Here is a 12,528-nt window from a genome sequence, read left to right as displayed (position 1 = left end):
GAGGCACTTAAAGAGCCTTCTAACATGCATGCAGACTCTAAAGACTGGGAGGCTTGTATTGTTTTGGTTTTTAAATTTCGGTTGCAGGCATTAGAAATATGTCCATCAAATAATTAATTGACCAATAAACTAAGGAAAGAGTGACCCCACAGAACAAACAACACAGTTTACGAAAACTCACCGACCAAGCAAACAACAGTCACGACAGGCATAGACACACACACACAACCACTGTGGACGCCGGAGAATGTGACACCCGGCGTCACCACATTCTAATAATCAAAATGTCCTGTTTTCAAGGAAGAAAAAGGAGACGTACAAAGAAACAGTGGCCTGTTCTAAGTGAAAAATAAATGAACAAAAACTGTCTCTGAGGACACAGACGTTGGACCCTAAGCCCTCAATTACCGTCGTCATCCTTACCATAAAAGTTCATTTGGAGGCCGGGCGCGGTGGCTCACGAGGTCAAGAGATCGAGACCATCCTGGTCAACATGGTGAAACCCCGTCTCTACTAAAAATACAAAAAATTAGCTGGGCGTGGTGGCGCGTGCCTGTAATCCCAGCTACTCAGGAGGCTGAGGCAGGAGAATTGCCTGAACCCAGGAGGCGGAGGTTGCGGTGAGCCGAGATGGCGCCATTGCACTCCAGCCCGGGTAACAAGAGCGAAACTCTGTCTCAAAAAAAAAAAAAAAAGGTCACTTGGAGCAGACTTGGATGTAAATCTAAGTTGAAGCAATTTTCGTAACTTATAAAAATGCCCCTTCCCTTACCCTAAAATGAAGATATTGTTCAGAAATGAGATATTTTGCTTCAGTAAGTGAATGCTCGAATGTCTCATCAGAAATGGGACCTTTGGAAAAACTACTGGATTCCTGGATTTTCCAGGAATTCAGTGAAGTCTTTCCACAGCCAGTTTCTTAATGTAAAAAGTGAGGGTTTCAAGCAGGTGACCTGGCTGGCTCTCCTGTGCTGTGACAGTCACGCACTCCACAGAGGCCTTGATCTCAGCTCTGCGTAGAGGCGGCTGGTTCCGCGTCAAGTCGTTCTACGTTTCAAGAGCCCCATGCATAGAAGGCTTTCCTTCACCGAGAGAGACTTTTCAAGTATTGTAAAAGCATAGGCCATTTTCGAAATGTTTAGAGGGATCGAAACTTTAAATTTATTTCCTGACTGAGGCTGAAACAGTTCTGAGAGATTTATCTGAAGAATACATTCATGTGTTAGAAAAGGGACACTCTCATAGATGAAGTAGACTTTCCAGAGGTTTAGAATGTTATTTCTAAGGAGCTCTATGAAACTGGGAGAATTCACAAGGCTCTAATAATACCATTTATTGAGATGGTGATTGTAGAAAAACTCTTGTTTACAATTTTACTGGAATTTTTTTAAGCTTCCTTTTTTTTAGATCCAGCTAAATTCTGTCCACCTGTGTCTGTGTGCCCTCCCTGCCCCCACTCGTGCTGTATGCACACACACTCTCACACATACTCACACACACGCATGTGCTCCTGCAATATCCTAAAAGCCGGCTCCTCGGTGTGCATTGCTTGTCAGAATGTCATCTTTCACCATCATCAGTGCAGTAGTTTTCAGAAGGTGGGCGGTTCTCAGGGCCAGACAGCTAGAATGAAGCCCACCGTGGCAGAAAGACTGGCTCTGATCCCTTTATAAGCACAATGTTGGCCAGGAAAGGAGGAGGAATGAACCAGGAGCTGGCAGAGTGCCTCCCAGGGCCTGGGGGATCAAGTTTCCCTAGGGTCTCCTGTGAGAGTAAGGGCATGCAATGGAAATGTCCGTTCTGGTGCCTGCAGTGGCCTCGTGGATTGGAGGGGGATGCCGGCACAGAGCAAGGGGCAGGTGGTAACTCAGACTCTCCAAGTGGTCAAGAACGCAGGCCATAGACTGACTTCCTGGCAGCCTTCAGACCCAGTGGGAAGCTGAGTGCCTGCTAGGGCTGGCGGACGTGGCAGTGTCTGACAGAAGGCAGCCCTCTCCACGTCCACGCCGACAATGGCATAGACTTGTGGGTTAGAATGCGTCACCGTGAGGGCTGTAAGCGCAGAGCTAGGGCTGCTGGCTGAGGTCTTCAGTAGCGCATCTGGGCGAAGATGTTCAAGTCACTTGAAGCACCCTCCCCCACCACCACCTGTCTGCTCCTGTGTCAGTTCCGAGTGTTACACCCGTGGCCACAGATGGTTAGAGCTGAGGCCACAGGCCAGCGCAAAGTGTGCCTCTCCTGCTCAGATGCCTTCTAAGTTGAATGTTTTGTATCTTCATCTTTCATTGTCTGTAATATCATTTATCTGAAATAATGGAAAGAAAGCTGAGAAACAGACGATAGGCTCCTTGTTAAAGTTTAGAATCATCCCTAATTGGTAAAGGTGGCAAGGAATGAAAGCACCAGGGTGTGGCGCCTCTGGGAGTGCACTGGCTTCCTACAGAGCAGAGCCCTGCGCATGCCACGTGTGGCGGTGCCCTTCAGAAACCACTGCAGCCAGGGCCAGGCAGCCTGGGTGACAGTCATGGCTCCACCACAGAGCAGCTGTGCGTTGTTGGCCCGATTCCGTAACATCCGCGCATCACTTTTCTTCTTGGTGAACTGGGGTGGTGATAGCACCAGGTTTCCCCGCACTGCTCGGCTGAGAGGAGTCAGTGCTGATAGAATACCTCACAGGCTGCCTGGCACACACACGCCAGCTCTGGCTGCCATCATTATATCGTATCGGTGACAGAGGTAGTGCTCGGTGATACTATAATTTGGAAGGCTAGGCCTGGTTTAAGAAAATAATAATTAGGTGTACCAGGAGATTGTTCTTTTGTTTTGTTTTTTGTTTTGAGACAGAGTTTCGCTCTTGTTACCCAGGCTGGAGTGCAACGGCGCGATCTTGGCTCACCGCAACCTCCTGGGTTCAGGCAATTCTCCTGCCTCAGCCTCCTGAGTAGCTGGGATTACAGGCACGCGCCACCATGCCCAGCTAATTTTTGTATTTTTAGTAGAGATGGGGTTTCACCATGTTGACCAGGATGGTCTCGATCTCTCGACCTCGTGATCCACCAGTCTCGGCCTCCCAAAGTGCTGGGATTACAGGCTTGAGTCACCACGCCCAGCCGAGATTGTTCTTACATTACAGGTTCACTTACTATACAGTTTCACATTGGCCCATTACACGGTGGTTATAGCCAGGTTCCCGTCAAAATTTGGACAAATCGGAAAACTCTGCACCAAATGTACCACATGGAGTTATAAGTGAAATGGTAGATATTTGTAATTCTGTTATTTAAACTTTTCATTTATTTTCCTATACTCTGTGAATACATGTGCATTTATCCTACATTTACATTTTCAGGCTTATGAACCATTTTAGAAAATGGATAGGTTTTCAGCCTCGTCGAGGAAAGCTTTATAGATAATGCTCAGTAAGGGATAGGAAACAAAGAATAAGTAACTTCTAAAGGCATCTTAAATTGTTTTATAAGCAATTTGCCCTAAGCCACCGAACTCCCGAGTGGTTCTGATTTAAGCCTTGCTTCTGAATCAGACTCACCTACAACGCCTACTTATGTAATTTCGTGGGGACAGTTCAGATCATCTCATAAAAGACATTAATTTTTAAGAGTACTTAATACGGCTTTCTGGGACATGATGGCGGCTCAGTGAGCGGCGAGGGTGAGGGAGGCACTGAAAGGTCTTCGTCTCTTATTTTTCAGCTTGACCATCTCCGCAGAGTGCCCCATGCAGCTCGAGGACTTCCCAATGGATGCGCACGCTTGCCCTCTGAAATTTGGCAGCTGTAAGTTATTTTCACAAGTGAGATCCCTGGACATATACTTTGGGGATCAATTCCACATTTATTCAGAAAAATTTAGGCTCTGCATATACACAGGCAGAGCCTAAATTTTACACAGCAGGATGCAGTCTGTTGAAGAAGGCTGGAGAGTGTTTTGTTCTCCCCAGAAGAGCTTTCTTGTCTGTAAAATGGAGCTGATTGAATGATTTTTGCTCTTCATTCTGTTAATGTGGTGTATTACATCAATTGATTTTCATGTGTTGGACCTTCTTTGCATCCCAGAGATAAATTCCACTTGGTTATGAACTTCTTAATGTGTTGTTGAATTCAGTTTGTTGGTATTTTATTGAGGAGTTTGGCATCTATATTAATCGGGGCCACTGGCCTGATGTTTTCTTTTCTTGGAATACTTTTGACTGCTTTTCAAAAAAAGAATGCTTTTTAGCATTCTTTCAGGTTGAAAACTCTCTTTAGTATTTCCTGCAGGTCAGGTCATGTGATGATAAAAGGGTGTGTCTTGCCTTCATTTTTGAAGGAGCATTCTGCCAGGTATACTTCCCCCCCCAGAATTTTGACTATGTTTTTTCATTTCCTGCTGTCCTGCAAGATTTCTGATGAAAGAAATCCATCCATAGTCTTATGACATGAATGCATATAACAAGTGGCTTCTCTCTGGCAGCTCTGAAAATTCGCTGTTTTGACTTTTGACACTTTGTTTATAATGTGTCTTGGTGTGGATTTCTCCGAGTTTGTCTTGTTTTGAATCTTCTGTACTTCCTAGATCTATTTCTCCATTTCCTTTCCCAGATTTGGAAATTTTCGGTATTTCTTTAAATATGTTTTTTTTGTTCTTTCTCTCTCTCTTCTTCTGCAACTCAGTATACATATTAGTCACTCGATGGTGTCCCATAAGTCTCTTAAGGTTTCTTTTCCCTTCTTCATTCTTCTTTTTGCTCCTCTTACTGAATAATTCTCAGTGACCTATCTTTTAATTCATTGATCTTTTCTTCTGTGTAATGTAGTCTGCTGTTGAATCCCTCTGAAGATTTTTTTCAGTTCAGTTATTGTATTCTTTAGCTCCATGATTTCTGTCTGGTAATTTAAAAATATTTTCTTTCTCTTTATTGAAAGTTCACTTTGTTCAGATATTGTTTTCAGTGAGCATCTTTATGATGATTATTTTGAATTCTCTGTCAGGTGAATTATATAACTCCATTTCATTAGGATCAGTTTCTGAAGATTTATCTTGTTTTATTTTATTGAACATATCTCCCTGTTCCTCATTTCTTTATATTCTGTATTTGGTGTACACATTAAATGAAACATTCACCTTTCCCAGTCTTCACAAACTGGCTTTGTACAGGGAAAGACCTTCACCAGCCGGCCTCTGCCAGAGATTCCAGGGGCTTCTCTGATCTTGGTGCTAGTCCAACTCACGTTTTTTATTTTAAGCAGCTCCTAGGCATCTAGGGTATGCCGGATCCCACTAGCACTCAGAGACAAACAAAACTGAAATCAGTTCCTAAGGGAGCCCTCAGAAAAGCTGTGTTTGTGCACTTTCTGCATCATGTGATATAATCATGTGAATTTTCTTTAGCCAGTTAAGACGGTGGGTTACATACCTGCCTTGCAGCCCTGGAATAAACTCTATTTGGTCATCGCGTATAATTATTTTCATGTATTGTTGAATTCAATTTCATAATATTTTGTAAATGAGTTTTTGCATATACATTCACTTTCTATGATATCTTTTGTTTTGGTGCCAGGGTAATCCTAGCTTTATAAAGTGGGAAGTATTCCCACCTTTTTTATTTTCTGGAAAATACTGTGCATAATAGGTGTTGATTCTTTAAGATGTTTGTTAGAATTCTTCATTGAAACCATCAGGGAATTACGGTAACTGTTTAGGGATATGTTTATGATTTAAATTTTCTTAGTAATTAATGGTATTTGAATTACCTACTTCTTATTAGGTGAGTTTGGGTAAATTGTGTTTTTGAGAAATTGGTTCATTTTACCTAAGTTATATTAAATTTGTTTAGCGTTGTTCATAGTTGTTGTATTATTGTCTCGATGTCTGTGGTGTTTATAGTGATACCTCTTATTTCCGACGTTGGTCATTTGTGTTTTTCTTTCAGCAAGATTAACAGAAGTTTGTCAGTTTTATTGATCTTATTATTTGTAGCTCTGATTTCTCTCTTGCTTTTCTATTTTTTATTTCACTGATATCTGCTTTCATCTTTATTTTCTTTCTTCTACTTACTTGCATTTAGTTTGCATTTCCTTTCTTGTAGATTCTTAAGGTGGGAACTTAGGTTATTGATTTGAGACTTTTTTTTCTGTACTAATGTATTCATTTAATGCTATAGATGTTTCTATAGCACTTCCTTAGATGATTTGCTTGAATTTTTAATCACTGTATTTGCCTTTCATTTTATTGAAGGTATTTCTAAATTTCCCTTAAGACTTTCCCTTTGACCCACATAGTGTTTAGATATATGTTATCTAGTTTCCAAGTGTTCGTAGACTTTTCTGTTATCTTTCTGTCATTTACTTCCAGTTTAAGTCCACAGTATCCAGAAAATGTCCTCTGTATAATTAGAATTCTTTTAAATTTTTTAGGATTGTTTTATGCACAATATGGCCTACTTGATATTTGTTCTGTGAACATTTGAAAAATATGTGTATTTTGTGGCTGCTGGATAGATGGTCTACAAATTTTGATTAGATTCTGTTGATTGTGATGGTGTTGAGTTCTCCTCTATCCTTGATGATTTTCTGTCTCGTTGCTGTGAATCCATTGTTCATAAGGTACTGAGGTCTTCAGCTATAATTGTCTATTCGTCCATTTCCACTTTGAGGTCAATTTTTGTTACACATATATTTTTAGCTGTGTTATTTGAAGCATACACATATATAATTGTTTGTCTTCACTATTTAATGTTTCGCTCGTCTGGAAAGTTTTCTTTGCTTTGCAGCCCTCATAACTGGATATCAATATAGTCAGTCTTGCTTTCTTCTGATTAACATTTGAATGATAAGTATTTTTCATGTTTTTACTTTCAGCGTCTATATATTATTATATAAAAAGTGAATTTCTTATAGATAGCATAACTCAGATTTTTAAATTTACTTTCCCAGTCTTTGACTTTTAATTGATATATTTATACTCCTTTTATTTAATGTAACTATGTAAGTGTTGAAATGTTAAGGCTTCAGTCTGCCATTTCTTTGTTTTCTTTTGTCTGACTTACTTTGGACATTTATGTTATCATGTGTATATTGTTGTACAGCTTTTCCAGTGCTTCTTCTAGGTATTACTTTATTCATTCATTAATTTAAGAGATGGGGTCTTGCTTTGTTGCCCAGGCTGGAGTGCAGTGGGGTGGTCATAGCACACTGCAGCCTCAAACTCATTGCCTCATCCAATCCTCTGGCCTCAGCTTCCCAAAGTTCTGGAATTACAGGCATAAGCCACTGTGCCTGACCAGTATTACTTTATTTTATTTATTTATTTATTTATTTATTTATTTATTTAGAGACAGAGTTTCGCTCTTGTTACCCAGGCTGGAGTGCAATGGCGCGATCTCGGCTCACTGCAACCTCCACCTCCTGGGTTCAGGCAGTTCTCCTGCCTCAGCCTCCCGAGTAGCTGGGATCACAGGCACGCGCCACCGTGCCCAGCTAATTTTTTGTATTTTTAGTAGAGACGGAGTTTCACCATGTTGACCAGGATGGTCTGGATCTCTTGACCTCATGATCCACCCGCCTCGCACTCCCAAAGTGCTGGGATTACAGGTGTGAGCCACTGCGCCCGGCTCCAGTATTACTTTATATATACAAAGTTTATCACTGTCTACTCTATGCTCCTTTTGCCATTTCAAAAATGGAAACCTTACCTCCCTTTACGTCCCTTTACCTTTACCTGATCATAACACAGTTGCCTTAAATATTTTCTCCATATACATCTTGAGCCACATCAGAGAGAGTTGCAATGAGCAAATTTAATTTTGAAAACTCAACAGACAAAGGAAATTGTATTATATTTGGCCATATTTTTACTTACTGTGTTCTTTTTTTCTTCTCGGTGTTCTAAGATTCCTTCTTTTATGGTTATTTTTCTGTTAAGCAAACTGTGTGTGGCCTTTGTTTCAGGGTAGGTTTGCTGGCAATAAATTCTCTTAGTTTTTCTTCGTCTGAGAATATCTTGATTTCTGCCTTTGATTGCTGAAGGATATTTCACTGGGTAGAGGATCAAGCTTTGGCAGTTTCTTTTGGTACCTGAAAAATGTGCCACTTCCTTCTCACCTCCAGGTTTCTGATGAGAAATCTTCTGTCTTTCAAATCTGTTTTTCTTTACAGGTGAGGTCTCATTTGTCTCTTGTTACCTTAAGGACCTTTCTTCTTTTTTTTTAGTGTTCAGAAATTTGACTATGTCGTTGATTTGTGTAGACATATATACGGTGTTTATAGGTTTATTCGTCTGTGCCAGTAACTTTCTGGTGGGCTTGTTTGCTTCTGTAGAATTTGGTCGAGTTTGGGAAGTTTTATGAATTAATTCTTTGAACGCTCTTTCTGGCCCGGCCAGTTTCTGTTCTTCCCTGACCTCCAGGACGCGGATCTCAGCTCTTTCATTATATTCTCACAAGTACTTGGTGACCTTTTCATCTTTATCTGTTTTCTTCCGTTTTATAGATTGGACAGTTTCTTTTGTTCTCTCTGCAGTTCACTGATTCTTGCCTTCGTCCCCTTCATCCTGTTTCGTTCGTCTAAGGAACTTTTTGATCATGCGTATTTTATTTTTCGGTTCTAAAACTTCATTTATTTTTCTCCTGTAGCTTCTTTTTCCGCGTCGAGACTTTCAGGTTTTTTAAAGTTTGTTGCAAGCGTGTCTGCAGTCGGTCGTTGCATGATGTCGCCACGGCTGCCTTAAAAACGCGTTTCTCCAGTGATTTTGACGTCTCTGTCGTCTCTGCTGTAGCATCTGTTCATTTATTTTCATTCAGTTTGATCTTCCACATTCTTGGTTTGATGAATAATTTCCTATCGTAACCTGGATATTTTGTATATTATAATACAAGGCTCTGGATCTTGTTTAAACCTCTGTTTTAACTGCCTGCCTTTTTTTTTTTGACATTGCTTTGTCAGGGGAAGGTGTGGTTCAGCCTCAGTACTACTGGGTCAGGGTAGAAATCAGCTTCCAGCTTAGCCTCTCTTGATCCAGGAGGGCCTGGGCTTCCCTGTTAATGCTGGTGGGTACAGGACTTCCAGATCCATGGTAGGCCTCTTCCCGAGATGGGAGGAGCTGGGGTGATTGTCACTTTCCACATAGCTTCCACTGACACCGTTACGCGTGGCCTCATTACTGCCGAGCGGTGGAGAAAGTTTGGAGCCTCTGCTAATTCTCTGACCCGACTCCCATAAAGAGCAGGACGGAGTTGCTCCTGCCGGTTTAGGTGAAACTCCAGGCTTCCCACATGGCTTTTATCACTATCAGGGGATGGGCCTCATTGCAGCTTGGCAGGAATGAATGTCCTGGCCCCTGACTATGTGGCCTTCTCTGGTGTCACTCCATCAGTGGGTTGAGCGCTGGTGAGGGCAGAAGTCTTAGCTGCCTGTTCAGTATTTGCTGGCGTGGAATGGGGTGGGGCCACATTTTTTTCTGGGGTGCTTGGTTCGAGTACAGTGGTCAGTGTCTAAAAGTTTCTTGTCCTGTGGCTAGATCACACAGGCATCAGTTTTAGTGTTTGTACCCCTGGGCATTTCCAAGTTGCCATCTTCTTCAGCTCCAAGCCTGGGGTGTGTAAGACAGGAAGAAAACCAGACAGAAACCACAGGGCCATCCCTTGGGTGCCAAGGCCTGTCTGCCAGCTTCTTTCTACCATTCAGATTCTTCCTATATTTATTTTATATAGAATATGCATTTTTTTTATTGTTTAAGCTTAATTTAATTTTATTTTTTTTGGTGGGGGAGGAAGGCAGGAAGGGAGGGAAGAAGGACGGTAGGGAGGAAGGAAGGGATGAAGGAAGGAAGGAAGGGAGGAAGCGGGGAGGGAGGGAGGGAAGGGAAGGAAGGAAATCAAGCAATGAGAGAGACATTGCGGACCTGGATCTAGAGGTTTACAAGTTGATTTCTTTTTTTTTTGAGAGAAGGAAAGAAAAAATAATAATAAGTAAAGGAGAGGAAGAAAGAGGAAGAAAAAGAGGGAGAGTAGATGGAAATATTGCTTTATTTTGAAAACAATTGGGTATTAATAATGGCCAATCAATGTTTCATTTAAACTTATGGGTAGGTGTGATGTGGTATTGACAAGAATGTATATTTTGTGTATTTGAAGTGGAGAGCTCTATGAATATTTATTAAGTTTACTTGTTCCAGATCTGAGTTCGAGTCCTTGATATCCTTATTAATTTTCTGTCTCATTGAATCTAAGTCTCGTATCTGGGTGTTAGGATCGTTAGCTCTTGTTGTTGCATTGATCCTTTTACCACTGTATCTTTCTTGCTTTAAAATCTATTTTATCCGATGCGAGAATTGCAACTCCTGCTTTTTATTTATTTATTATTTATTTTTGCTCTCCATTTGGTTGGTAAATCTTTCTCCATCCCTTTGTTTTGAGTCTTTGTGTATCCTTGCATGTGAAACAGGTCTGGATGTAACATGCCATTAGGTTTTGGCTGTGTCTTTTGATTGGGGGATTTAGTCAATTTAAATTTAGGGTTACTGCCATTTGATGTTGACCGGCTGTTTTATCCATTCGTTGGTGTAAATCCTTCTTTATGTTGGTGCTCTTTACTTTTTGGTGTATTTTTAGAAAGGCTAATGCTGGTTGTTTCTTTCTGTGTGTAATGCTTCTTTCAGAAGCTCTTGTAAAGCAGGCCTGGTGGTAATAAAATCTCTGAGTTCTTGCTTGTTCATAAAAGATTTTATTTTTCCTTCAGTTGTGAAGCTTAGTTTGGCTGGATATGAAATTCTGGGCTGAAGGTTCTGTTCTTTGAGGATGTTGAATATTGGCCCCCACTCTCTTCTGGCTTGTAGAGTTTCTGCTGAGAGATCTGCTGTAAGTCTGATAGGCTTGCCTTTGTGGGTAACATGACCTTTCTCTCTGGCTGCCCTTAGTATTTTCTCCTTCGTTTCAACCCTGGTGAATCTAACGATTATGTGCCTTGGGGTTGCTCTTCTTGAGGAATATCTCTGTGGTGTTCTCTGTATTACCTGGGGTTGAATGTTGACCTGCTTTGCTAGTTTAGGAAAATTTTCCTGAATAATATCCTGAAGGGTATTTTCCAGCTTGGATTCGTTCTCTCCATCGCATTCAGGTACACCTATCAAACGTAAATTTGGTCTTTTCACATAGTCCCACATTTCTTGGAGACTTTGCTCATTCCTTTTTATCCTTTTTTCTCTAATCTTTTCCTCACGTTTTATTTCATTAAGTTGGACTTTGACCTCTGATATCCCTTCTTCTGCTTGAACAATTCGAGTGTTTAAACCTGTGCATACTTCTCGGAGTTCCTGTATTGTATTCTTCAGTTCCATTAATTCACTCATACTCCGCTCTAAGTTGTCTATTCTCAATAGGATTTCATCAAACCTTTTTTCAAAGTTCCTAGTTTCTTTACGTTGGGCTACAACATGTTCTTTTAACTCACCGAAGTTTGTTATTATCCATTCCTTGAAGAGTGATTCTGTCATCGGGAGGCGCTCGTTCTCCATCAAGCCTTGTTCCATTGTTGATGTGGAACTGTGATCATCTTTAGAGGGAGAGGCGTTCTGACTTTGAGTATTCTCAGCTTTTTTACGCTGGTTTCTTCCCGTCATTGTTAATTTATCCTCCTGTCCTCTTTGAAATTACCAACTTTCAGATTAGGTCTCTTGAGTGGGCGTCCAGGTTGTTAGTTCCCAGGGCCAGAGCAGCGGCGTTAAAACTGATGGTGCTTTTCTGCCCAGGATTTCCCTGTCTGGCTTCCTTCTTGTGTCCGTAGTAGGCGACTCTGCCTTCCCGGGGCTCCAAACCTCGGTCAGAAGGGGAGCCGGTCCCGTTTACTCTGTGCCGAGCGCTCTCGCGGAGGTGCCGTCTCAGCGGCTGCGCCGGGCTCTGGTGTCCTGCTGGGGACCCACGTGGGTCCTGCGAACCTGTTTACTTTGCTCCGAGAGCTGCCGCGTCGAGGTGCCGGCGGAACTGCTGCGCCGGCCACGAGAGTCGCGCTGGCCACCCGTGTGTTTCCTCCACTGGGGGATCTCCTGCTGCGTGAGCGACCAGAATTTGTCTGAAAGTGTGGCGTCCTCTAGTTCTCCGCGCCTTCCCTGAGAGCTGCAATCTCGGGATGTTAGCGATCGGCCATCTTGGATCGTTCCTCTATAATATGCATTTTTATTTATAAATATGTGTATGATATTTATTTTTAGTGGGAGGAATAGAGAAAAATGTGTTTTCATCTTTCTGAAAGTGGAAATCTTTCTAGATTTGTTTTCATTTTAGTGTATACTTCTTGTGGTTTACTGAGGCTCTTGACTCTAAATGTCCCTTTCACCAAATTTGAGGCATTTTGGCCAGTGTTTTTTCTAATTTTTTTTTCCGTCTCATCTTCTTTCTCTTTTTTATCTGAGGTTCTAATTACGTGTACTCTGCCTTTTGGTATAGTCCTGTCGAACACTAGGAGTGCATTCATGTTTTTAGCCATTGTCTTCCCTCTATATTTTTTATATTGGATAATTTCTATTTAGTGCCTCAAGT

The 12,528-nt window shown here is 41.6% G+C and overlaps 1 protein-coding gene across 9 annotated transcripts in view; it reads left to right on the top strand.

Annotated features, from left to right (window-relative positions):
- GABRA5 (gamma-aminobutyric acid type A receptor subunit alpha5) overlaps window positions 1–12,528 on the top strand; it is a 79,786-nt gene that overhangs the window by 35,418 nt on the left and 31,840 nt on the right. For all 9 annotated transcript variants that reach the window (XM_035303545.3, XM_008998268.5, XM_078375681.1 and 6 more), the window contains one exon: window positions 3,711–3,793. In XM_035303545.3, coding sequence (XP_035159436.1) covers window positions 3,711–3,793 — 83 coding nt within the window. The remainder of the gene's footprint in view (window positions 1–3,710; window positions 3,794–12,528) is intronic.

The sequence above is a fragment of the Callithrix jacchus genome, chromosome 6 (genome assembly GCF_049354715.1).
Source record: "Callithrix jacchus isolate 240 chromosome 6, calJac240_pri, whole genome shotgun sequence".
Taxonomy (NCBI): Eukaryota; Metazoa; Chordata; class Mammalia; order Primates; family Cebidae; genus Callithrix; species Callithrix jacchus.
Note: the sequence above shows the minus strand (reverse complement) of the source record. Positions and strands in the feature narration are given on the sequence as shown.